Raw genomic sequence first — 26936 nt, 5'->3', positions numbered from 1 at the left:
TATGCTGCATCGCAATAAATAATTCTGCCATAGTTATTTACAAACTCCTGAACTAATTGAGAGTTCAGCGAACCTTCAAGTCTGACAATTTGCAATGGACACCATCAGATAAAGAAGTGCAGAGCTCCCTCCAAAAATTGACTAAAATCTGAGCCAATGGAATCCCTACAGTTTGGAAACAGGCCATCAAGTCCATACTGACCCTCCAAAGAGCATCCCACCCAGAACCACACTGATCCCTGTCGCACTACCTTTCCCATGGCGTCTCTGGACACTACAGGGCAATTTAGCATAGCCAACCCACCTAATCTGCACATCCCTAGACTGTAGGAGGAAACCAGAGCACCTGGAGGAAGCCCACACAGATTCAGGGAGAATGTGCAAACTTCACACAGTTACCCAAGAGCAGAACTGAACTTGGGCTCCTGGTACTGCAAAACAGCAGTGCTAACGACTGAGCCACAGAAGGCCCTTTAACACGCTTAGATCTTGTGACTGGTTCAGATTACATTTTGTTCCAAATATATGGAAAACATTGGGAATACTGCATTTCCCGCTATTCTCTAGTAGTCCCTAAGAATGAAATGCCAGTACTCGACAGGGATATTGAACCCATGATTAAGGAGGAATGTCATCAACCCTGGAGACTGGCAAATACTCCATCAAACATCTGACTTGAGTTTTTTTAAGCAAACCCAATCTCTAGTCTAGCAGTCACCCCATTGATGCAACTAGTGTAGTTCTGCATAATTATGAACGTCTTCACCCAAAGGGTGAATCTGTGGAATTCCCTGTCCAGTGAAGCAGTTGAGGTATAGGCTGACGTTTCGGGCCTAGACCCTTCTTGAAGAAGGGTCTAAGCTCAAAACCTCAGCTTTCCTGCTACTATGATGCTGCTTGGCCTGCTGTGTTCATCTAGCTCTACACCTTGTTATCTCAGATTCTTCAGCATCTGCAGTTCCTACTATCTCTGAAGCAGTTGAGGAATGCTTTTAAGGCAAAGATTGGTAAATGTTTGAACAGTAAAGGAATTAAGGATTATTGTGAGTGGGTATGTGGAGTTGAGTCCACAAAACAAAAAAAATCAGTCCTGATCTTATTGAATGGTGGAGCATGCTGGAGGAGTCAGACCATCTACTCCTGCTCCTATTGCTGATGTCCTTATGATGGTGGGGCAATGGATGGTAGTAATGGCCTTCCTTTCTTCCAAGATTGCTACCAAATTCTCTTGTAAACTCACACACTGCTTCAATCACAAGGGTTATGTCTTCAGCCAAACACTAAAATTGTCAGCGCAATGGCTTGCTGATTTGCTGATGTAGGGCTGGACATTAGTGGGATGATTAGACTAAGAATCTACTCCAAGGTACCCAGAGGCAACACCTTTAGCTGTGGTGACTATCGTCTGACAAGTGTAAACATTTTTCTTCACAACTTGTTGATATCTCACTGGACGCAAGTTTTCTCTTCAACCCAATTCTCACTAGGGCTTCATACTCAGACAAAGAGGCTTTGAGAGACAGGGAGGGCTACAATAACTTTTCCTGGCAGCACTCAAGTCATGGGGGTTTTGAGCTATAGGTAGAGGGTGAATAGGCTGGGGCTGTTTTCCCTGAATGGTTGAAGGCTGAGGGGTGACCTTGTAGAGGTTTATAAAATCATGACGGGCATGGATAAGGTGAATGGTCAAGGCCTTTTCCCCAGGACAGGGGAATCCAAAAATAGACGGCATAGGTTTAAGGTGAGAGGGGGAAGATGTAAAAGGTACCTGAGGGGCAATGTTTTCACACAGAAGGTGGTGTGTGTATGGAATGAGCTGCCAGAGGAAGTGCAGAGGCTGGCACAATTACAACATTTATGAGACATCTGGATTGGTAAATGAATAGGATGGGTTTAGAGAGATATGGGCCAAAAATGCTGGCAAATTGGACTAGATTAATTTAGGATATCTGGTTGGCATGGATGAGTGGACTAAAGAGTCTGTTTCAGCATTGTACAGCTGTATGACTGTATCCACAATAGCTGATCAAACCAATGCTGGAGGTTAGGGTCATAAAAGTACAAATCACTTGATGGTGTAGCTAATGACTCATCACTCAATGTGATGTATTTTTTAAAAACTGAAGTTACTTATTACTTATCACTTATTAACAATATAGAATGTCCTGGAAAATCCTGTCTGGCATATAAGAGACAGTTTTTGTTTGATTCTGGACAATCAGTGAGTATAAGGCAGTTTGCAAATCTTAATGTTTCGTCAGTTATTCAAAATCTAGATTCCTTGCCTCAGCTATTCTGCCACTGAAAACATTGACAATGACTTTGTTCAATCCTACCTGCGTAGTTGCCTATTCTAACACACAGCGAGTTGGTCTCACGCATCCTTGTCACAAACAAGTTTTGGTTCGTTGCATCTCAGCAACTGTTTACACATTACAGTGCTGTGATGTACATGATTGAGCGGACTACAAGGTCTTAATCCTGATTCCTTCTAGATCCTTATACTTCCGACCAGTCTTTATGACATCACAGTGAGTGTGCTTATGACAGTCCCAAGGAGTATTAACACTTTCAGACCCAAATACAACAACTCCTGTGCTCACCAAACACCACGGACCTCTGGTTAAACAATGTCTTGCCTTTTGAAATCCTCACCCATGTTTTCAAATCCCGCCATGGACCCACCCTCTGTAATCTCATTCAGCCCTAACCCCGCGCACCCCTCTTTTTAAATTCTAGCCTCTTCTGCACTTGTTAATTTGACTGATCGGCTATTAGTAACCCTAAGCACAGCGACGCACACCCTGCACCTACCTTGATCATATCCTCTAAGGTGTTCTTAGAAACTCACATATTTGAAATCTTTGCTCAGCTGTCTTTCCACGTATTTTCTAACGTTGCTTGCTGCTATAATTTCCCAACAGGTCTGTGCCTTGGAAAGTGTTAAAAGCACCGTATGAGATGTAAAAAAAAGTCAGAAACAAAACTGGATTGCCACTTACAAGGTGGGCAGCACAGAAACGCCTCACTGCCCGTTTGCTCTCTTGGTAGCTGTGTGCAGCCTTGTGCCGACTGGTGGGTGAGGAGCTGCAATGTCTTGGCAGGGGTTTGAATATTGTACAAAGTCAACACCACTCCATGCTGGCCTGAACCTACTTAGGGCAAGCCTTAAAGGGACCCCACGTTTGGGATGCAGTGATTTCTGGAGTCGGCATTGAGCAGGAAGAAGCACCGCAGCGGCAAAAGAGGGCAGAGGTTGGGTTTGTAGAACTGTACATAACACAGTTCAAACTTGACAACACTGTCGAATTCTTGTGATCATTTTCTGAAGAAGGATTCCCCACCCTAAATGTCAGCTTGCCTGCTCTTCTGTTGCTGCCTGGCCTGCTGCGTTTCTCCAGCTCCACACTGTGTTATCTCAGACTCCAGTCTCGCAATGTGCGAACTCCACACAGACAGTCGCCCGAGGCGGGACTCGAGCCTGAGTCCCTGATGCTGTGAGTCTGCAGTGCTAACCACTGAGCCACCGTACCGCCAGGATGTGGAGTTTGCACATTCTCACCGTGCCTGCACGGGCTTCCTCCCACAGTCCAAAGGTGTGCAGGCTGACTGGATTGGTCATGCTAAATTGTCCAGGGACATGTATTTAGGTGGGCTTTCGGGGGATGGGTCTGGGTGGTGAGGGGGTCACTGTGAACTTGTTGGGCTGAAGGGCTTGTTTCCGCACTGCAGGGATTCTCAGATGATTGATGGGGCCGGTAATACAGGAAAATGTTTAATGGGTGTGCACACGGACCTGGTTAGCATTCTAACAAGCAGCTTCTAATCACTTTTTTTTATGCTTCCTAGCACTTTCAACTAGTCAGAGAACGGGGGAGTGAGCCTGTCCTTTCACAGCATTGTTCCATTTTTCAGTCCCTCTGCTACTTGCTATCTCTGTTACAGTGATATCGCTAACCACAGCTCACTTCCTCCTCTACCATCCCTGTGAGGCTTAGCCACTCTCAGGCAAACGTTGGACCCCTCCAAAAAACTAACCCCAATACAAAAATACTCCCTTCAGATCGTGAAAATATTTAAACTACCAGCTATTATGGTTCTTTTAATATCACCGCGGCAGGGACACCTTCACAAGCATTGCTGGGCTAAATTTGTCTAAGTTCTCGATCCTGGCAACACGTCAGCTGTGTGGCATCAGAATAGCCCCAATTCAACACGTTTCAGTTCTCAATTCTCAAGTTCCTTTTTTCCAATATTCGTTTATAAAGCAAACTTTGTTTTAACCGGCACCTTAAACATAGCCGGCACTCTCAATAAACCGGCAAAAGATAAACACCTAAGGTTGAAATTGTATCAGTGATAATGGGAACTGCAGATGCTGGAGAATCCAAGATAACAAAGTGTGAAGCTGGATGAACACAGCAGGCCAAACAGCATCTCAGGAGCACAAGGTTTACTTGTTAACACAATCTCCGAGTAATTAGTTGAGTGCTAACAAAGTGAAAAGGCTCTCTGATGAAGGGTCTAGGCCCGAAACGTCAGCTTTTGTGCTCCTGAGATGCTGCTTGGCCTGCTGTGTTCATCCAGCCTCACATTTTATTATCTCTGCTAGAAAGTTTTATTTAAGGCATATTCATAATATATACACAACTATATACATTAAAGGGTCGGAATTTGGTTTAATTTCATTTGATAAGAACTGTGTTGTCATTTTACTTGAAAGTCCCTTGTGGATTTGGACTCAATAAAAAAATTGAAGATTGTTTATTCACAGAAAGCTTCACAATGTAAGTATGTGATGCTGTTTTTTCAAATGCTTCCTCTGATCAGAAAGATGTCATTCATCATCGTTGATGTGTTTATCTATGGTTGTTTTTGATACCATTTGAGTTGCGATGAGAAGAACATCAGCGTGGCAATCTGCCAAAACATCGGGAAAAACACTCAAGAATTCAAAACGATCGGAAGTTTATAAGCTGAATGATTTGGTGTCAGGGAGGTGATTTCCATTTGCAATTGTCGTTGTAAACAATTCTGAGAAAGACAAGCTGGACACAAACGAAAGTAACAAAAAAACAGAAGTTGCTGGAAAAGCTCAGCAGGCCTGGCAGCATCTGTGAAAGAAAACGCAGAGATGATGTTTCGGATCCCCTGAGGAACGGTCACCATACTCGAAACGTTAGCTGTGATCAGAGACAATGGGAACTGCCGATGCTAGAGAATCCAAGATCACAAAATGTGAAGCTGGATGAACACAGCAGGCCAAGCAGCATCTCAGGAGTACAAAAGCTGACGTTTCGGGCCTAGGCCTCTCTGATGAAGACCCATCCCCCGAAAGCCCACCTAAATACATGTCCCTGGACAATTTAGCATGACCAATCCAGCCAGCCTGCACACCTTTGGACTGTGGGAGGAAGCCCGTGCAGGCACGGTGAGAATGTGCAAACTCCACATCCTGGCGGTACGGTGGCTCAGTGGTTAGCACTGCAGACTCACAGCATCAGGGACTCAGGCTCGAGTCCCGCCTCGGGCGACTGTCTGTGTGGAGTTCGCACATTCTCCCTGTGTCTGTGTGGGTTTCCTCCCGGTGCTCCAGGTTCCTCTCACAGTCCAAAGATGTGCAGGCTAGGTTGATCGGCCATGCTAAATTGCCCGTAGTGTTCAGGGGTGAGTGGGTTATAGGGGGATGGGTCTGGGTGGGGTGCTGCAGGGGGCAGTGTGTACTTATTGGGCCGAAGGGCCTGTTTCCACACTGTAGGGAATCTAATCTGGCGCCGTGAAGCAGCGGTGCTAACCACCGAGCCGCCAAGGTCCTCAGCGGACCGCAGCTGACTCCTCACCCTGTGCTGACCAACCGAAACCTTGTGCACTTAGTCTGGGTGCAAGAGTCTCGCTCTCCGTGACTCATATCATTAGCTGTTGACCCGAACTGTCCCACTTGATACTGGCACAGAATGAACTAAAGCGCCTCACCGCAATTACCTCATAGCATTTTGGAGAAGTTGGACAAAGTGAGCCGAGTATTCTTGCCGAGGTGTATGAGGACACAGCTGAATTATCCTGAAAAGACAGAGATAAAGTATTTGTTACAATAACGCGGACAACAAGATGATAACCATAGTGATCACAAAAGAGGATCGCACACGAGACGAACTGTTGATTTAGTGGATTGGATTATTCAATACCGCAGATTTACAAACTGTGCGTCCCAACCTTGAAAAATCCTTTCTCAAGTTGGTATAATGAAACCCAGCCTGGAAGGTTGTGTTGAAAACAGTAGGAGAGCATTTGAGCTTATTTTACAAAGTAATGATTAGGGATATCAAACTTGGCTTTAAAATAGGAGGAATTCAAGAGGGTGGGGGTGATTCTAGAGAGCATTCGCAATACAAGTGACAGATTACATCCAAATGAAAGGAGATCTTGTAGCACTGTGGTAATGCCTTAGCCTTAGACCAGGAGCTTCAGGCTCAAATCCCACCTCAGGACCTGATGGCCATAGAAGGTGATGCTTGTTGTGTCTGAACGTGTAGATTGTTAATCTATAAATCTTTTTGATTTACCCAGAACAGGCAGGGAAGATTCTTGGTCTACTATCCTCCTAGCTGCAGCACCAACAGTCTCCCCATGTTAACAGATCCCATGCCCAGGTTCTTACATATGTCATTCTCAAACTGAGGGACTCTCATAAACAACTAATAATCAATCAAACTATGGGGTCTTGTGACTGTTTTAATTCGCACAAAGGAATATTTGATGTTTACAGTAACTGGTTTTATGCTGGATTGTATGACTCATAATTCTTTTCCAGCCCTAGCTCATCTCCCCTCATTATTATAAGCTGCCACTCCTTCCTCCTGTATAATGCCTTTACAGCTTATCCTTAAAATCTTCTATTCCAGAGTCAGACTATTTTTTTGAGGCAGTTTCTAAATTATTTATCAATATCAATCTTAACCTTTTAGCTGCTAGCTTTTGACTCACCCCAGATGAAACATTAGTTACAACACAGAGTGGTTGGTGTTTGGAACGCACTGTTGGGGGTGGTGGAGCAGATATGTCAGGGGCCTTTAAGGGACTTTTTGATAAGCACATGATTATGCAAGGAGTGGAGGGATATGAAACAAGGGCAGGCAGAAGGCATTAATTTAACTTGGCGACATATTCAGAGCAACATTCTGGGATGAAGGGCCCATTCCTGTGCTGTACTGTTCTATTTTAATATGTTCTTTGTTCTACGTTTTCTAAATCTATCCTATTGAAGCCTTTCAACATTTGAAGACTTCTATTAGATGCCCCTCAACCTTCTCTTTCTCAAGAAAAGAACGCAAGTCTGTTTAATCTTTCCCAATAATTTAAATTATCCACTCTAGTGTCATTTCTAAATCTTTTTACAACTTCTCCAGTTCCTATATATCCATGTAGTTTTGGTCACTGTAATACAATGTGTAATGTGTTCTGTAAATATTGAGCTCACCTTCTTTGGTTGTCACTTTTAGCCTCACATAAATTAGGTACTCAGGTGATCAAGGCCTTAAAAAAGTAACGTTGGCAATTCGTTAAAATTAGCAATCTCTACCTCTTCTTCACTGTTTTCCTTTCAGTCTTTTATTGTTGCCAGGTCATCTTGTTCTTTCTATAAAACTGCACTAAATTGGAATCATTTGCTATTTACACATCCATTTTATAGGTATAAAAATGTCTTCTTCTATTCTAATTATGTTAACCATGGTGGTGTTTTGTTGTAATTCATGTGGTGAGTTGGATTTGTTGTGGTATTATGTACTTTTTACATAAATGCTTTAGTTTGGACATATGTTAGTGACAGGAAAGACTCCCATTTTCAACTTTCCATTACACCACATGGTCAGGAATCTCCCCCAGTTTTACTGTTGACCATTGGCAAGTGTTGAAGGATTTACAGGTTGATATTCATCCTATTTGCCTGTGTTACGAAAACACCTTCCTTCTTGCATCAAGTTTTGGGCTGGGACTTGAACCAGAGCTTCTGAATTAGATGTTACCAACTGCACCACCAGGGTTCCTAATTGTTAATTGTGCTTCCACCAATTTGGTCAATCGTATTCTGAGTTCAGATCAAATTGCTTCAACCATGTAATTCTGGAGTCTGCATCTGTATTGGGCAAAAGGATTGAAGTGCCTTTCTCTCAGTTTGCATCTGACCCTTTTAAATTGTTTCAATCTTTCTTTCCTCCGCTCTTCCAGCCACAGGCAAAAATATCACTTGTTTGAAATGGATGGCAAGATGGGAAGGACTGCCAGATAGCATTGTATGGGGTCAAATGCAATTAGTCTTCTGAGACTGAGGCGTTTTCCAAGAAGATTATTTACAAAATGTCACAGATACATTAGTCAGTTCCCTCTCTCTTCACATAATCATTTGATACTGTTATCACAATGTTCTGTGGATGTCTCATCATTCCACATTCACCCATTGCACATTCACCAGTTTCAGGTTTTCAACCTGGCTGGTCTCTAAATCTGCTGTAGTGACAAAAGTCCTGCACATCTTCTGATTTTGGCCTATTACCAAAGATAGTCCAAGATAAAATGCAATAGTGGAGGCGATGGTCGAGTGGTATTATCATTGGACTGTTAATCCAGAGACCCAGATATTATTCTCGGGACCCAGTTTTGAATCCTGACAGGGCAGATGGTGGATTTAAATGCGATCAATATCTGGAATTAAGAGTCTAATGATGACCATGAATCCATTGGCGATTGTTGGAAATACCCACCTAATTCACTAATGTCTTTTAGGGAAGGAAACTACCATCCTTACCTGGTCGGGCCTATATGTGACACCAGATGCACAGCAATGTGGTTAACTCTTAACTGCCCTCTAGGCATTTAGGGATGGGCAGTAAATGCTGCCTGGCCAGCGAATACCTCATGCCGTGAATGAATAAAAAAGAAAAAGATAAAATGCAATGCCTTGGCAGAGTAGTGACAAGAAGATCTGGAGTTGATCTGATCGGAGATCAAAGTGAACAATGGAGGCTATCTGAATTGACAACATTAACTCCTGAGTCTAACTCTCCAAGTTGTTCAAATGGCAATATCAACCATATGCCACTTTCAGGAAGTGAAATGTGAGAATATAAAATGATTTAATTTGCTTTCCTGTGAAATGTCAAGCCAACAGCAAATGGTAGCAAAGCCTTACTTTTTGGTCCCAGAAACAAGTCAGTCAATAGTCAGAGCGTAACTAGAGTCAGTTGATTGTGAGAAGTGTGACAAAATTACGATACCTCATGGAATGAATCAACACAAGCATGCTGAACTCTCGCTGATGACCATCAACATTGCTCTCTTCCTTATCCTGATCATCGGTTTCCCTAATTAAAACCAAGTAGAAACGTTTTATTTAAATCTTCTCCCACTGTAAACAGTCAGCCCCTTCAGACCAGAGGGAAGTTTGTACACTCCATAAGCGTTCACTTTGTTGTAAAGGCCACTTGTTGGGAGGAGAATGAGGATGGAGGGAGGTCAGTTACAGTTTGTTGCAGTGATTGCTGGAGCCAAAGGCCTGGTACAATTCAATGACCATTGCATCTTTTAAGGCATAAATATTAGAATGCCAGCAATATACAGGGCTTCAGGATGAGAATGACACAATGGCTTTGGCTTAGCATTGGCACACGTAAGATGGCAAAATATACTTCTCTGTGGCATTTGTTTTCTAGACAAATGTTCAGGAAGAGAACAGAAGCTTTGTTTTGAATTCCAAGTTCTATACTGATGTAACTGCAGCGCCAATGGTAATGATTAGGTTAACTGAGCTCAGATCAGGCATCTTTCTGTATCCTGAATAATAGTTACTTACAGAGCTAAGGGTTATATATTGGATGGAGGAATATTATTGATGATCATTGCCTGCCACCGAGCAGGAAGTCCTAGTCAGAGACATCTGTGATTAGATTATTCCACCTCTATGCCAACCATTTGTGTTAAGAAGGAGGGGCTTCATTGAGGATCACAGTAATAAATTATTAAAGAGAGACTTACATTTATATAGTGCCTTTCATGAACTCAGGATGTGTTCCAACCACTGAAGTACTTTTGAAACAAAACCGGAGATTTTTGGAGAAACTCAGCAGGTCTGGCAGCATCTGTTGACATTTTGAGTAGAGTGACTTTTCATCAGAACTATTAGCAGCTAGGTAAACATGGTATTTATGCTGAAGGGAGGGGGTTTGACAGGAGACAGTGAGCAGATAGGTGGAAGTGGAACCTACAAAAGAGAGAGAGATAGCAAAGAGGGCAGATACGCAAGGAGAGAATGGATAGCAGGACAGGAGGCAAAAGTTGTGTAAGAGGTCATAAGGGCTAAGAATAAGAAAATGGTTTAGTTGTGCTGAATGCAACCCAAGCAGCACTCTGTTCATCAAAACCTGCTTGCTGACACTCAGTTTAGACTCTGCCAACCTCCTAGCTTCCTTATAGTTTTCATGTAAACATGGATAAAAGAGCTGAACTCAGTTGAGGTATGTTAGAACCTTGCTGATCTTTTGTCATTTTATTCTTTCATAATTTTGAATTGCGAGCTGGAATTGACTGATGGACTCTGGGACAGCTTGAAGTGAAAGGAAAATAACAGATCGGCAAGCTTTTTCTGTTTGTGAGGCCAGGCGTGGAGGATAAATTGCAGCCCGAGTCTTGATTGAAAGGTTGTAATAGATACAGTGACCCTGGAAAAAGCATAATGTTTGAACAGATAGCAGAAGTTGGCTATTAATGAGGTCTGTACTTGGGAGGTGGCTCTGGCAAATCTGAAAGAAACCCTATGTTCAAGCGAATAGCATTTGTTCTATGGGGAGAGTCGATCATTCTATAAGTGAGGGATCAGAATTTAAGTTTTTTTAAATGATGTTTTTTGGGAGGTGGATCTGGACTACTGCTGAGACGGCATGAAGATTTGAAAACTCCCTGCCTAATCCATCACACCAGCTTCCAAAAGCCCAAAGAGAAGATAGCTGAGTTTGATGGATTATGTCTTTGCCTGGATGAACTGGGAAGGCGACCCTGATCAACTTCAGAAAAAGCAGTCAAGAAGTCCACATTAATCCCTGCAAGACAAAACTTTGTGAAAGTAATCTGGCAGTTTTGTAATTTTCTGTTAATTATCCCATAACTGTGTTTGTGTGTGTGTTCTATTTCTTTGAATAGAGGCTGAAAACAAATATTTTGGGTTTAAAGTATAAACATTAATCAGCAAACTGTGCTGTTTGATTTTCTGTCTTCTAATGCTAATTTGTATTTAATAAATTATTAAAGTTTTTGTTTGAAATACAATACTGGAAAATTATTATTCACAAAGTTAAGGATTAGCTATTCAAATCACTGGTTAGGAACCATCGGAGTGATTATTTGGGGTGGTTTAATTTTTTACTTTGTTGCGAATATGGAGATAGAGAGGCTGCTTTAGTTTGACCATCTGTCTCCATTTCATAATAGGGAAGAGTGTCTGCCGCAGGCGTCAAGGCTGTATTTGAACACGTGTGATATCAAGGAATCCTGACAAAACTGGAGTCAATGGGTATCAGTGATAATGGGAACTGCAGATGCTGGAGAATCCAAGATAATAAAATGTGAGGCTGGATGAACACAGCAGGCCCAGCAGCATCTCAGGAGCACAAAAGCTGACGTTTCGGGCCTAGACCCTTCATCAGAGAGGGGGATGGGGTGAGGGTTCTGGAATAAATAGGGAGAGAGGGAGAGGCGGACCGAAGATGGAGAGAAAAGAAGATAGGTGGAGAGGAGAGGATAGGTGGGGAGGTAGGGAAGGGATAGGTCAGTCCAGGGAAGACGGACAGGTCAAGGAGGTGGGATGAGGTTAGTAGGTAGGAGATGCAGGTACGGCTTGGGGTGGGAGGAAGGGATGGGTGAGAGGAAGAACAGGTTAGGGAGGCAAAGACAGGTTGGACTGGTTTTGGGATGCAGTGGGTGGAGGGGAAGAGCTGGGCTGGTTGTGTGGTGCAGTGGGGGGAGGGGACGAACTGGGCTGGTTTTGGGATGCGGTGGGGGAAGGGGAGATTTTGAAGCTGGTGAAGTCCACGTTGATACCATTGGGCTGCAGTGTTCCCAAGCGGAATATGAGTTGCTGTTCCTGCAACATTCGGGTGACATCATTGTGGCACTGCAGGAGGCCCATGATGGACATGTCATCTAAAGAATGGGAGGGGGAGTGGAAATGTTTTGCGACTGGGAGGTGCAGTTGTTTATTGCGAACCAAGCGGAGGTGTTCTGCAAAGCAGTCTCCAAGCCTCCGCTTGGTTTCCCCAATGTAGAGGAAGCCGCACCGGGTACAGTGGATGCAGTATACCACATTGGCAGATGTGCAGGTGAACCTCTGCTTAATGTGGAAAGTCATCTTGGGGCCTGGGATAGGGGTGAGGGAGGAGGTGTGGGGGCAAGTGTAGCATTTCCTGCGGTTGCAGGGGAAGGTGCCGGGTGTGGTGGGGTTGGAGGGCAGTGTGGAGCGAACAAGGTAGTCACAGAGAGAGTGGTCTCTCCGGAAAGCAGACAGGGGTGGGGATGGAAAAATGTCTTGGGTGGTGGGGTCAGATTGTAGATGGCGGAAGTGTCGGAGGATGATGCGTTGTATCCGGAGGTTGGTGGGGTGGTGTGTGAGAACGAGGGGGAACCTCTTTGGGCGGTTGTGGCGGGGGCGGGGTGTGAGGGATGTGTTGTGGGAAATACGGGAGACACGGTCAAGGGCGTTCTCGACCACTGTTGGGGGAAAGTTGCGGTCCTTGAAGAACTTGGACATCTGGGATGTGCGGGAGTGGAATGCCTCATCGTGGGAGCAGATGCGGCGGAGGCGGAGGAATTGGGAATAGGGGATGGAATTTTTGCAGGAGGGTGGGTGGGAGGAGGTGTATTCTAGGTAGCTGTGGGAGTCAGTGGGCTTGAAATGGACATCAGTTACAAGCTGGTTGCCTGAGATGGAGACTGAGAGGTCCAGGAAGGTGAGGGATGTGCTGGAGATGGCCCAGGTGAACTGAAGGTTGGGGTGGAAGTTGTTGGTGAAGTGGATGAACTGTTCGAGCTCCTCTGGGGAGCAAGAGGTGGCTCCGATATAGCCATGGACACCCGCATGGGCCCCAGCTATGCCTGCCTCTTTGTAGGTTACGTGGAACAGTCCCTCTTCTGCACCTACACAGGCCCCAAACCCCACCTCTTCCTCCGTTACGTTGATGACTGTATCGGCGCCGCCTCTTGCTCCCCAGAGGAGCTCGAACAGTTCATCCACTTCACCAACACCTTCCACCCCAACCTTCAGTTCACCTGGGCCATCTCCAGCACATCCCTCACCTTCCTGGACCTCTCAGTCTCCATCTCAGGCAACCAGCTTGTAACTGATGTCCATTTCAAGCCCACTGACTCCCACAGCTACCTAGAATACACCTCCTCCCACCCACCCTCCTGCAAAAATTCCATCCCCTATTCCCAATTCCTCCGCCTCCGCCGCATCTGCTCCCACGATGAGGCATTCCACTCCCGCACATCCCAGATGTCCAAGTTCTTCAAGGACCGCAACTTTCCCCCCCACAGTGGTAGAGAACGCCCTTGACCGCGTCTCCCGCAACACATCCCTCACACCCCGCCCCCGCCACAACCGCCCAAAGAGGATTCCCCTCGTTCTCACACACCACCCCACCAACCTCCGGATACAACGCATCATCCTCCGACACTCCCGCCATCTACAATCCGACCCCACCACCCAAGACATTTTTCCATCCCCACCCCTGTCTGTTTTCCGGAGAGACCACTCTCTCTGTGACTCCCTTGTTCGCTCCACACTGCCCTCCAACCCCACCACACCCGGCACCTTCCCCTGCAACCGCAGCAAATGGTACACTTGCTCCAACACCTCCTCCCTCACCCCTATCCCAGGCCCCAAGATGACTTTCCACATTAAGCAGAGGTTCACCTGCACATCTGCCAATGTGGTATACTGCATCCACTGTACCCGGTGCGGCTTCCTCTACATTGGGGAAACCAAGCGGAGGCTTGGGGACCGCTTTGCAGAACACCTCCGCTCGGTTCGCAATAAACAACTGCACCTCCCAGTCGCAAAACATTTCCACTCCCCCTCCCATTCTTTAGATGACATGTCCATCATGGGCCTCCTGCAGTGCCACAATGATGCCACCCGAGGTTGCAGGAACAGCAACTCATATTCCACTTGGGAACCCTGCGGCCCAATGGTATCAATGTTAACTTCACCAGCTTCAAAATCTCCCCTTCCCCCAACGCATTCCAAAACCAGCCCAGTTCGTCCCCTCCCCCCACTGCACCACACAACCAGCCCAGCTCTTCCCCTCCTCCCACTGCATCCCAAAACCAGTCCAACCTGTCTCTGCCTCCCTAACCTGTTCTTCCTCTCACCCATCCCTTCCTCCCACCCCAAGCCGCACCTGCATCTCCTACCTACTAACCTCATCCTATCTCCTTGACCTGTCCGTCTTCCCTGGACTGACCTATCCCCTACCTCCCCACCTATACTCTCCTCTCCACCTATCTTCTTTTCTCTCCATCTTCGGTCCACCTCTCCCTCTCTCCCTATTTATTCCAGAACCCTAACCCCATCCCCCTCTCTGATGAAGGGTCTAGGCCTGAAACATCAGCTTTTGTGCTCCTGAGATGCTGCTGGGCCTGCTGTGTTCATCCAGCCTTACATTTCATTATCAATGGGTATCAGGTTGTGAGGGGTTGTCCCCACTTCTGCTTGGAGTAATGCTTGGTACAAAGGAAGACGGTTGTGGTTTTTGGAGGCCATTTGACTCCAGGACATCTCTGCAGGGGATCCTCAGGGTAGCAACATAGGCTTAAATGTCTTCAGCTGCTTCATCAATGATGATCCCTCCATTATGAGGTCAGAGGTGGGGATGTTCACTGATGATTGCATAATGTTCAGAACATTTGCAATTCCTCAGATACTGTGTAGGACTTTGACAGCACCTTCCAAACCTTTGACCACTATAGTTCAGAAGGACAAGGGCAGCAATTACATGGGAACCCTACCACCTGTAAGCTCACCTCCATGTCACACACCATCCTGACTTGGAAATATATCATTGTTTCTTCAGTGTCACTGGGACAAAATCCTGGAACTCCCCCTCAACTGCATTTTGGTGCTACCTGCACCAAAATTCATTGAATTTCATTAGATTGAATTCCATGAGAATTCTCACAACTAATTGTAACTTTAATGTAGCTTTCACCCTTAAACCCCAAGGAAATAGACATACAACTTTTAACACAACAGACAATTGGAAGAGGTTGTACAGGATGTGGGTGAGACGTCTCCTGCAGTATTGTGACCAGTTCTGGTCACTCTTGTTATAGGAAGGATGTTTTTAAGCTGAAGAGGGTTTAAGATAAGATTTACCAGAATATTGCCAGGAATGGAAGGTTTGACTTATAAAGGAGAGGCTGGATAGACTGGGACGTTTTTCACTGGAGTGTAGGAGTTTGCGGGGTGACCTTGTAGAGGTTTATGAAATCATGACAGATATGGATAAGGTGAATGGTAGGCATCTTTTTTCTTGGGTGGGGGATTTCAAGACCGGGGCATATTTTTTAGGTGAGAAGAGGAAGATTTAAAAATGACATGGGGGGCAACTTTTTTATACTGAGGAAGTGGTAGATGTGGGTGCAGTTGTAACATTTGGATAAATATGTGAATAAGAAATGTTTGTAGGGATATGGGCCAAGCGCAGCCAGGTGGGACTAGTTTAGTTCTGGATTATGGTCAGCACGGGCTAGTTGGACCAAAAGGTCTGTTTCCATGTGGTATGACTATGAGACTATCTTTAAAGCTAGTTAGGGCACCATCTGTGCATGCACAAAACCACAAGATCCACTGTACACACCAGTATAACAGTTCAGAATCTGGAGTTCATTATTCATTGGCCGGCTATATTCACCATAAGAAGTCTGGACTTAGTTTCAGCTTGACATGTCTCAGAACATAGAACAGTACAGCGCAGGAGCCAGCCCTTTGGCTGACAATGTTGTGCTGAACATGACACCAAATTAAACAAATCCTTTCTGGCTGACCATGGTCCCTATCCCTACACTCTTTTCGTTTTCGTTTGCTTATCTAAATGTCCCTTAAATGCCTCTATTGTATCTGCCTGCATTGCCACCTTCATATTCCAGACACTTACCACTTTTTATGTAAAAACCAGCCCCTCAAATCTCCTTTCAATTATGCCCCCCCACCTTAAATGCATTCTCCCTATTATTAGACATTTCAACTCTGGGAAAAAAGATTCTGACTGTTAAATAGTAATGTAAATGAAGAGCTAAAATTACTGATGATACTTAAAGTACTTAGGCAAGTCATGAATGGCTACTATTACCTTAGAAACATAGTGCATCAAATGCAAAAGCAATGGATGCTGAAAGTGGGATCTAATTTATTGAGATTCTATTCTGTTTTTTTGAAGTATAGGTATGGGGAAAGAGAAATGGGTAGGAAGTTATGACATTTATAGATGAATGATCTTATTAGTGTCATGACATTATTTCTTAGACAATATCAACACAAATTATGCTACAATTGTATAATTGTAAAAGCAATGTTCGTTTAGGAGTAGTTGGCATTTATGGAACCGTAGCATAAATATTAAGGGGTAATGCTGAAAGACTGGAAAGTATTTGCTGGATAATTCTCAATGAGTGAATAATTGCACTGACAACCTATTTATGATTGTCACTACTGTGTATTGGAAATTGCGTAGATTAGAACAAGGGGTACCTGTTAATTAGAGACAGGGAGAAGACATATACATGCTTTGAACAAAATAGTTGACAGCCATTTGCTGGCTCATTTTTCAGGGAAAGGCCCTATCCCATCAGTCAACTGGTCTGATAGTTAACTACCAGGCTTTGTTTAAGTTTTCAATCAATCATCGTTAATGGGTACAATCCTCCATGGCAACGATTCGAACAATTAGATTCCACTTCACAAACAATCTGCACTCTCCTCTCCGATAGTTTAAATGTTGGTTTTCCCCTTGAATTGGTGTTCTTTCAAATTGGCCTGATGAATGCAATATGAAAATCTTCAACAAAATGTGTCTTTTATCAGGTGTACCCAGGATCTGATGTTTAAATGCTAACATCAATATCACAGAAGCTGTTTGCCCAGGCACTTGAAGCTATGCATGTGCAGGTGGCTTTAGGCCATGGTTTGAACAGTGGTCTGCATTTGGTGTAGACATTTCATGTAAGCATTCAAAAGCATTCTCGTGAAGAAGGCGCTTCCTTAAACCGTAAGTATTTTTGTTTGGGCAGTTCAGTATTTTATCAGTATTAAGTCATAGAGTCATACAGCATGGAAACAGACCCTTTGGCCCAACTTGTTCATGCTGACCAGGTTTCCTAAACTGATTTTCTCTCTCTGGCCTGTGTTTGGCCTCTATCCCTCTAAACCTTTCCTCTCTATGTACTGGTCCAAAAGTCTTTTAAATGTTGTTATTGTACTTGCCTCTACCACTTCCTCTGGCAGCTTGTTGCATATGCGCACCACCCTCTGTGTGAAAATGTTGCCCATCAGGTCACGTTTTAATCTTCCCCCTCTCATCTTAAACCTTCTTATTAGCATAGTGACATTATTTCTTAGTCAGTGTCAACACAAATTATCCTACAATTGTACAATTGTAAAAGCAACATTTGCTCATTTAGGAGTAGTTGGCATTTATGAAACCATAGTATAATTATCAAGTTGCTTCTAATTTTGGACACTACTACCTTGGGGACAAGACCTTGGCTATTCACACTGTCTGCGCCTCTCATGATTTTATAAATCTCTATAACGTCACCACTCAATCTCCTACACTCCACAGAAAAAAGTCCCAGCTTCTTATAAATCAAACCCTCCAGTCTTGATAACATCCTCGTAATATTTTTTTGTCTCCCTTCCAGTTTAACAACATTTTTTCTATGGCAGGACAACCAGAATTGTGTGCAGTATTCCAAATGTGGCCTTACCAATGTCTTACACAGCTGTAAGAGGATGTCCCAACACCTTTACTCAACATATTCACCAAAAAAGGTGAATGTGTCAAATGCCTTCTTCTACCTGTGACACCACCTTCAAGGAACTATGTAACTGCACTGCTAGGTCTCTCTGTTTGACAACAATCTCCAAGGCTCTACCAGTAATTGTGTAAGTCCTGCCTTGGTTTGTCTTACCAAAATGCAATATATCAGAATTAAATTCCATTTGCCATTCCTTGGCCCTCTGGCCAGTTGATCAAGATCCTGTTGCATTTACCATCAATTTTTGTGTCATCCGCAAACTTACTAGCCATGCCTCTGATTTTCTTGTCCAAATTGTTCATATAAATGATGAACAACAGTGGGCCCAACAACGAGCCTTGGAAGTCACAAGACACAAAGATATATGCTTTGAGTGAAGACCAGACATTCACAAAGATCCTGTTTAGTGATGGACGCAATCAATGAGTGAATATTACATCTAAATTGAAGGTAGAAAGAAGAAAGAAATTTGAAGAAAGCAAATACTGCTGATGCTGGAAATCTGAAATTAGCAGAAAATGCTGGAGACATATAATAGATCTGACAGCATCTTGTACACTGAGAAATACCGTTAACCTTCTGAAGAGCATATCAGACTGTAAATGTCATTCCACATTTTGAACCTTTTGACAAGGTTCCACACAAGAGATTAGTAAGGAAAATTAAAGCTCCCACTACCATTATTGACATGGATAGAGAACTGGTTGGCAGGCAGGAAGCAGAGCATTGGAATGCATGGGTCCTTTTCAGAGTGGCAGACAAGTGGGGTGCCACAGGTTTCAGTGCTGGGACCTCAGCAGTTCAAAATATACATTGATGATTTGGACAAAGGAACTGAATGCAATATCTCCAAATTTGCAGATGACACTAAGTTGGGTGGCAGTGTGTGCTGTGAGGAGGATGCCAGGATGCTGTGGGGTAAGACTGGCTGAGAGGGCAAATACTTGGCGAATGCAATATAATGTGGATAAACGTAAGGTTATCCATTTTGGAAACAAAAACAGGAAGGCAGATTATTATCTGAATGGTGGCAGTTTAGGAAAAAAGTGAGGTACATCAAGACCTGGGCATCATGGCGAAACAGTTGCTGAAGGTTGGCGTACAGGTGCAGCAGGCAACGAGGAAAGCTAATGGCATGCTGGCATTCATAGCAAGAGGATATGAGTATCGGAGTAAGGACATCTTGCTGCAGTTATACAGGGCATTGGTGAGGCCACACCTTGAGTATTGTGTGCAGTTTTGGTTTCCAGGTCTGAGGAAGGACATTGAAAGGGTCCAGCGAAGGTTCGGTAGACTAATTTCTGGGATGGTAGGACTGACATATGAAGAAAGACTGGATCGACTGGGCTTGTATTTGCTGGAATTTAAAAGAATGGGGGGGGGGTGGATCTCATAGAAAATTATAAAATCCTGATGGGATGGGGCAGGCTAGATGCAGGAAGAATGTTCCTAGTGTTGGGGAAGTCCAGAACATGGGGTCACAGTCTAAGAATAAGGGGTAAGCCAGTCAGGACTGAGGTGAAGAAAGATTTCTTCACTCAGAGTTCTGAACTTGTGGAATTCTCTACCACAGAAAGCTGTTGGGACCAGTTCATTACATATAAGAGGGAATTGGATATGGCCCTGATGGCTAAAGGGATCAAGGAGTATGCAGAGACGGCAGGAATGGGACACTGAGATTGCATGGTGGCTCAGTGGTTAGTACTGCAGCCTCACAGCACCAGGGACCCAGGATTGATTCCATTCTTGGGCAACTGTCAGTGTGGAGTCTGCACATTCTCCCCATGTCTGCATGGCGTTCCTCTGGGTTCTCCGGTTTCCTCCCACAGTCCAGAGATGTGCAGGCTCAGTGGATTGACCATGCTAAGTTGTCCCGAGTGTGCATCAGGGATGTCTAAATTAGGTGGGTTATAGGGGCATGGGTCAGGGTGGGATGCTTTATGTGTTGTTGTGGACTTGTTGGGCTGAAGGGCCTGTTTCCACACTGTAGGGATTCTATGATCAGCCACAACCATATTGAACGGTGGTGCAGGCTTGATGGACTGAATGGCCTACTCCTGCTTCTAGTTTCTAAGTTTCCATTTACATAATGGTGTAGTGTTCTGAGTTCAACATTACCATTGAGTGAATATTTCCACTGACACATTTTAACATGAAATCATAAACTAATGCTGGATAATTTCCTAGATTACATAGCCAGCATGCAAGGCACTATATCAGTAGGCCAGTTTTATAAATTAACAACACTGTGTAACTTCCACAAGTTAAACAGCTTTCCGAACGGCACATTTTGCTATGACATCACAGTTGTAACTGTTCTTTATTGTACACAGCATTACATCTGCTAACCACATCCTACATGTACTCCTCCTGATTCTCCAGCACAGCTCTTACTTAGCTCTGTTCGGCAAGAGTGAGCTTTTAGCTGAACAGTCAACTGTTGTCACCACAAACAATTGCATCTGAGGGTAACAGGGGATTATATACGGGGCTAATAAATTAGCCCCCAAAACTATTATTGATTGAAATGCTAATGATTTTGATCATGGTTGATATCAGCCAATTTGTTATGTCAGCGTTCTGGTGGGTGAGTGAAAAGCAGAGCACGTTTAAAGAAAATTAATTACAAACATCATTGGGCAAAAGAGGAGACGTTAATGCAATTAATAATTAACTGCAGAAGGAGAAAGAAAGTTTGCTTTTTGCCTGCTGTGAGTGAATTTTAATTTAATCTGCCTGTATCATAAAACTAGATGATTGAGTCAGCTAAAGGGCTAAAACTTAAGCTAATTTACTTAATTACTTCTGACAAACTGTGATTTCATAGCAAAATGTGCTGCCCAGAAATTGTTTAACTTGTGGAAACTACATGGGTGGGTTAATTTGTGAAACTGGCTAACAGTTTGGTGCTTTGCATGCTGGCTACATCACCAAGGAAACTGTCCAGAATTAATGATTTCATTTTAAAATATTTATTAAATACTCAGATATTTTAATAAATTATAAATGTTGATTGAATAGGTCAATAGAAAATAAAATAAGATGGCCAGTGCTGTGTTTCTGTAGTATAGTGTTTACCTTAAACTGTAAAGTGTTCATTTAACTAGTAAAGGGTCCCTGATTAAAAACAGGAGAAACATTTCGAATGGTTTCATGTCCCTATGGTGAGGGCAAGACATGTTGCTCTTGTTTGTTATAGGTTCATAGAGGTCTACTGCATGGAAACATGCCCCTTGGCCCAACCTGCCCATGCTGCCCAGTTTTCACAACTAAACTGGGCTCACTTGCCTGCTGGATGTGAGTTTGCTCGCTGAGCTGGAAGGTTAGTTTTCAGACGTTTCGTCACCATTCTAGATAACATCATCAGTGAGCCTCCGACGAAGCGCTGGTGTTATGTCCCGCTTTCTATTTATCTGGTTATAGAAATGACATCACCAACGCAGGAAATGACATCACCAACCCAAGGAAACCTAACCAGATAAATGAAGTGCTGGTGTTATGCCCCGCTTTCTATTTATATGGTTATGGAAATGACATCACCAACGCAGGAAATGACGTCACCAACCTAAGGAAACCTAACCAGATGAGTAGAAAGCGGAACATAACATCAGCGCTTCGTCGGAGGCTCACTGATGATGTTACCTAGAATGGTGACGAAACGTCTGAAAACTAACCTTCCAGCTCAGCGAGCAAACTCACATCCAGAACCTCAACCTGAGCTACAAATCTTCTCAAAACTCGCTATCACTTGCCTGCGTTTGGTCCATATCCCTCCATTACCATCCCATCCACGTATCTAAATGTTTCTTAAATGACGGTTACAAATTAACAGAATTTGGTTTTTGTGCTTAATCTTATGGCTAGTGGATGACAGCATCTGTGTGCTGAAACTGTGTGCTGGAGTTTGGATGTGACTATACCTTTTAGTCATTTGTGGCACAAATGATACCCGTAGTTAAAATCACCATCTCATAGCTGGAGAAGTGTTTGGAGTAAGAGTGCGCGAATCAGTTTTTGTGATCCACTTAGGAACCCACATACGGATGAAGAATGAGATCATGCTGGGGGAGTATGGGACTGGATTTTAAAAGTGAAAGTCTGCTCTGTAGCCTTAGTTATAGAATTTGTCAGGACATTGGTCTCAGCACATTCCAATGGAATACCAGTCCCCAGTACTAGTGCCTATGCCACATGAATTAAAACCTATGTCCCCCATATTACTCTTTGAGACACGCATTTAACTCCGTAATCTGTTTGACCCTATGCCATTTTTGTACATCAAGACAGGATTAATTAGTGATCTCATTGATCTCATTCAAGACCTGCTTGCCCCAGATGTGCGCATAGAATGTCTGTTCAGGGTGATTAAAATGAGGATGGCAGGGCAGGAACTGTGGTGAACTGCAGAACATTGGAATTTGCAGAGAACAATGCTGTGCTGGACATCTGAACGAAACACCTGTTGATAAAGATAGATGTTTTAACAGTAAAAGAATTAAGGGATATGGTGAGTGGGTGTTAATGTGAAACTGAGTCCATATAAAGATCAGCCATGATCTTACTGAATGGCACAGCAGGCTTGATGCGCCAGAAGGCCTACTCCTGCTCTCGGTTCTTATGTTCTTATGATAAAATGTAACTTGGAGTTATTGAGCTGTACTCCGAGGTGCACACAAGATGAGGCATTGGGGAACGAGAGAGTTACCTCAACACTCTAAGCCAGGAAGTAGTCGTGCCCACGTACCTATTAGATGATGCCCTTGTTTGATGGTGATGGACAGGAGGCTGTGGCTGTAGGTCAGGCAGTGAGGGGATCACAGATACTGGAGGAACTTTGGCTTTTAACACACGGCAAAGGGAATGAGCTTTCTGCTTCTTTTGTATGGATGATGGGAACATTTGAAAGGCTGATGAAGGAGCCGACCATTACCCCAATGTATAGATGGCTGCTCTAGTTGGGTGGAGAAAAGATAAGGATGGGGACATTGTTGTCTGTAGTGTTTTCTGAAGAAGGGTCATGGAACCTGAAACGTTAACTCTGCTTTCACTCCACAGATGCTGCTAGACCTTTCTCCAGCAATTTCTGTTGTCTGCAGTTGTGCTTGCTAGTTCCAAAGGCTAATGTGCCTATCTAGGGCCACAGTTAAAACTTAATCTTGTGGCTGGAGAAGCATTTTGAGCATATCCTAATAAAATACCAGTCCCCACTACTGGTGCCTGTGCCTCATGAAGTAAAATCTTTGTTTCCAACACTATTCTTTGAGACACACATTCAATTTACTAATCTGTTTGACCCTGTTCTAATTTAGATTTATATAAAAGACAGTTAATTAATAATCTCATAGCAGTGAACTAGTGAGAAATAGTGATCATAACCTTACAAAGTTCTATGTGGAGTTTGAGAGTGATATACATAAAGTCAAAAGTACGTACAAAAGTATTCGATTAAATAAAGACAATTGCTAGATGTGAGTAGCCAAGAGCAATACATTAAGTGATATGGTATTTGAGCAATGAAAAACATTTAAATAAATATTTCATAGCTTTCAATGAATTTACCTTCCACTGAGAAGTAAATAATTCCATGCATAGTAATTAAATCAGTGGGTAACTGAAGGAGTTAAGGATAATAGCAGCTTAAAAAAGGATATTTATAATGAAACCAAGAAGATTAGTATGCCCATGGATTTGGATAGCTTGAGATCCTGATGGATGATGACCAAATCATTGATAAAACAGAAAGAATACAATGACAGTAAGTTGTTCAGTAATTGAAAACGGTTTGTAAGTTTTTCTAGAAATATAAAAAAAGGAAGAGAAAAGTGAACATAGACCTGGGAACCTTAGAGACTGAGAAACTATAATGCAGAATAACTAAATGGCAGAATATTTAACAAATATTGTGTATCTGTCTTCACATTATAAGGTACAAGATCAGAACAAGTGAGGTGCTAAGGCTTTAAGAGTGAAAAACTCAAAGTAAGTCATCAAATGGATAGCAGTGGTACCAGAAAGCATCTCACCAGCACCTTCTCAAGGGCAATTAGGGATAGGTAATAACAGCTGGCTTGACAGCGACACCCACATCCTACGTATATTTTTTCAAACAATTAATTAATTAATAGTAATTGTAAACTAGCCAGAGCAAATCTTAACCCCCATTAGATTATTGTACTTACTGAAGTGCGACATGGAGACAGTTGAGAAATGTTTCCAAATTTCCTTGGATGCCATTATTATGCATCATCAGTTCCCTGTAGTTAATTAAGCGATTCAATTAGGAAAGAGCAACAAAATGTGCCTAAAACATAACATTATTATGTTTTAACTAACATTATTAGTTAATGTCTCAATATTCCTCTGTGTAAAAATTCTCTTCCAACATTTCCTCTGTTCCTCTTGTCAAACATTTTGAACCTATAATCTTTGGTTATGCTCACATGCCAGTGGACACAGTCACTGTCTACTTTGTAAATCATTTTAAATTCATCCATTAACACTAATATCCCGGGTTCGATTCCAGCCTCGGGCGACTGTCAGTGCGGAGTTTGCACATTCTCCCCGTGTCTGTGTGGGTTTCCTCCGGGTGCTCCGGTTTCCTCCCACGGTCCAAAGATGTGCAAGCTAGGTGGATCGGCCATGCTAAATTGTCCGTAGTGTTCAGGGGTGTGTGGGTTATAGGGGAATGGGCCTGGGTGGGATGTTTCAAGGGGTGGTGTGGTCTTGTTGGGCCGAAGGGCCTGTTTCCACACTGTAGGGAATCTAATCTAATCTAATCTAATCTATTAGTCTTCTCAGCTTTAATGACAAGTCCAGCTTTTCTAGTCTTTCTACCAAACTAGACTCCCTCAGTTCTGGCATAATCCCAGTTCAACCTCCTTTGTATCTTCTGCATGACTTTGATGCTGCTTCTTGAAATGTTGAACCTGGAATTATATACAATATTCCATCTGACGCCTCAGCAGACACCTGTAAAAGTTTACAATGACTTCCTTGCTTTTATCACCAATGCCCTAATTTAGTAAACCAAGCATCTCAATTGATTTCTTAACTCTCTTATCAACCAAGGTTTATGAATATGCACTCCTACACTCTCATACTCCAGGTAAAATAATGCCTATGATTTTAAACTGCTTCTCCATACATTTGCATTTGCTCATTCCATTAGGCTGTTCAAAATCCTAATACTGTCAGAGATGTCCATTGTTGGGTGTGGGGTCTGGGGCAAATCACACTATGTCAAGCCACCCGCTCCCCAGGGCAAATTACATGTTGCCCCCACCACACCATTACCTACCTGACTCTGTCCCTAAGGGTAAATCGCACAGTGTGCCTCCACCCCATCCCAGAACAAATCGCTGTTTAGATCCTTCTGCTCCACTTCCTGTTTCTGGCTTCTCTACCTCACTATTCCTGTGATATATGTACACTGGGCAACACCTCACTGATTGGCCATCCTCCATGAGGGACCTTTCCATGGCCTCTCTTGGCAGATCTTTTCCCCCCCCCCTTCTCCTCCGCCCAATCCTTTCCCCAATATATTTTAACTGTAGGTAACTACAGTCCCAGGAGGGGTTGGGGATGGGAAGGGGTGATGTTAGATGATTGCCCTACTCTAGGGCATTTCTGACCACTGTCTCACTATCTGTTTTCTGCAAATTTCAAAGTTGTCTTCTCGATCACAAATCCTGGGGGGCCATTTGGATGAAACAAGAAAAGCAGCAATCTTAATACTGATCCCTGGGGTGGGGGGGTGGGTCCTGCTGCCTACTTCTCACCAGTCAGAAAAAATATTCCTTTATCACTCACTACTCCCTGCCTCACTTCTGTTCACCAATTACGAAACCAAGTTAATGTTGTCTTTTTCACACTACGTGCGTCAATATTCTCAGTAAGTGTATTGCTGTGGCATTTTCACAAATATCTTTGAAGTCCACCTGTACATTTACTGTTCGGTCTTTCACCATGATATTACTTCAACAAAGGACTCAAATATATGCCTCAGACAAGATCTGTGGCAAATATACACTAGCTGTCGGTTATTTACCCATGTTTCTCCCAATGAGAATGAACGGATCTACGCATCAATGATCCCTCCATTTAAAATGCGATATTTCTCATTTTCTTATGGGTCATAAACATACTGAAAACAGAATTAGAAGTTTAATTGTTCTGAGATGAAGTTGAGGAGAAGTTTCTTCACCCAGACAGTGGTGAACCTTTGGAATTCACTGTCACAGAAAGTGGTTGAGGCCAAAACATTGAATATACTCAAAAAAGAGTTAGATATAGTTCTTGGGGCTAAATGGATCAAAGCAGAAACTAGGGATGAATTGGATGATCATCCATGATCACACTGAATGGCCGAGTAGGCTTTGAAGGAACAATGATCAATTCCTTATAGAAACAAACTTTTTATGTTTCTATATTAATATCATTCTGTTGGTTAACTTGCTCAATTTACAATCGATTTGGGATGTTGATGCATTGGAAAGTTCAATGTTGGTGGGGAGGCTGTAGAAACAATGGTGGAAGCATGGGTGGGTTGTCAGATTAGGTCATTGTTGGTCGTGTTGATGAAATGTCTAGTCATAGATCCAATCAGAATTGGCAGCTCTGGTGTAGGCACACTCTACTTCGCTACCATAACAAATTCAAAGCCATTTACTTACTGAGTAGAATTATAAGTTGCCTGAGGATTCCCCATGCAACCTTGTTCTTGCACAGAAGTCCTGTAAAATAGATGAAATCAAACTGTAGTAAAAGCAGATGAAACCAGGAAACAGGCTGAGGTCTACTCTCTATATATGTAATTATATCCTGACATACCAAGTAACCGAACTTGGCAATCTCTTCAC

At 43.4% G+C, this 26936-nt stretch overlaps 1 protein-coding gene across 1 annotated transcript in view; it reads right to left on the bottom strand.

Moving 5' to 3' along the window:
* The window catches only part of LOC132206162 (uncharacterized), an 82162-nt gene that overhangs the window by 24211 nt on the left and 31015 nt on the right, over positions 1-26936 (bottom strand). The window contains exons 5-8 of the mRNA XM_059639048.1: positions 26751-26810; positions 24258-24332; positions 9273-9359; positions 5983-6060 (exon numbers count right to left, since the gene is read on the bottom strand). Coding sequence (XP_059495031.1) covers positions 5983-6060; positions 9273-9359; positions 24258-24332; positions 26751-26810 — 300 coding nt within the window. The remainder of the gene's footprint in view (positions 1-5982; positions 6061-9272; positions 9360-24257; positions 24333-26750; positions 26811-26936) is intronic.

The sequence above is a fragment of the Stegostoma tigrinum genome, chromosome 32 (assembly GCF_030684315.1).
Source record: "Stegostoma tigrinum isolate sSteTig4 chromosome 32, sSteTig4.hap1, whole genome shotgun sequence".
NCBI classification, from domain to species: Eukaryota; Metazoa; Chordata; class Chondrichthyes; order Orectolobiformes; family Stegostomatidae; genus Stegostoma; species Stegostoma tigrinum.
The sequence above is the reverse complement of the archived record's forward strand: the minus strand, read 5'-3'. Positions and strand labels throughout refer to the sequence as shown.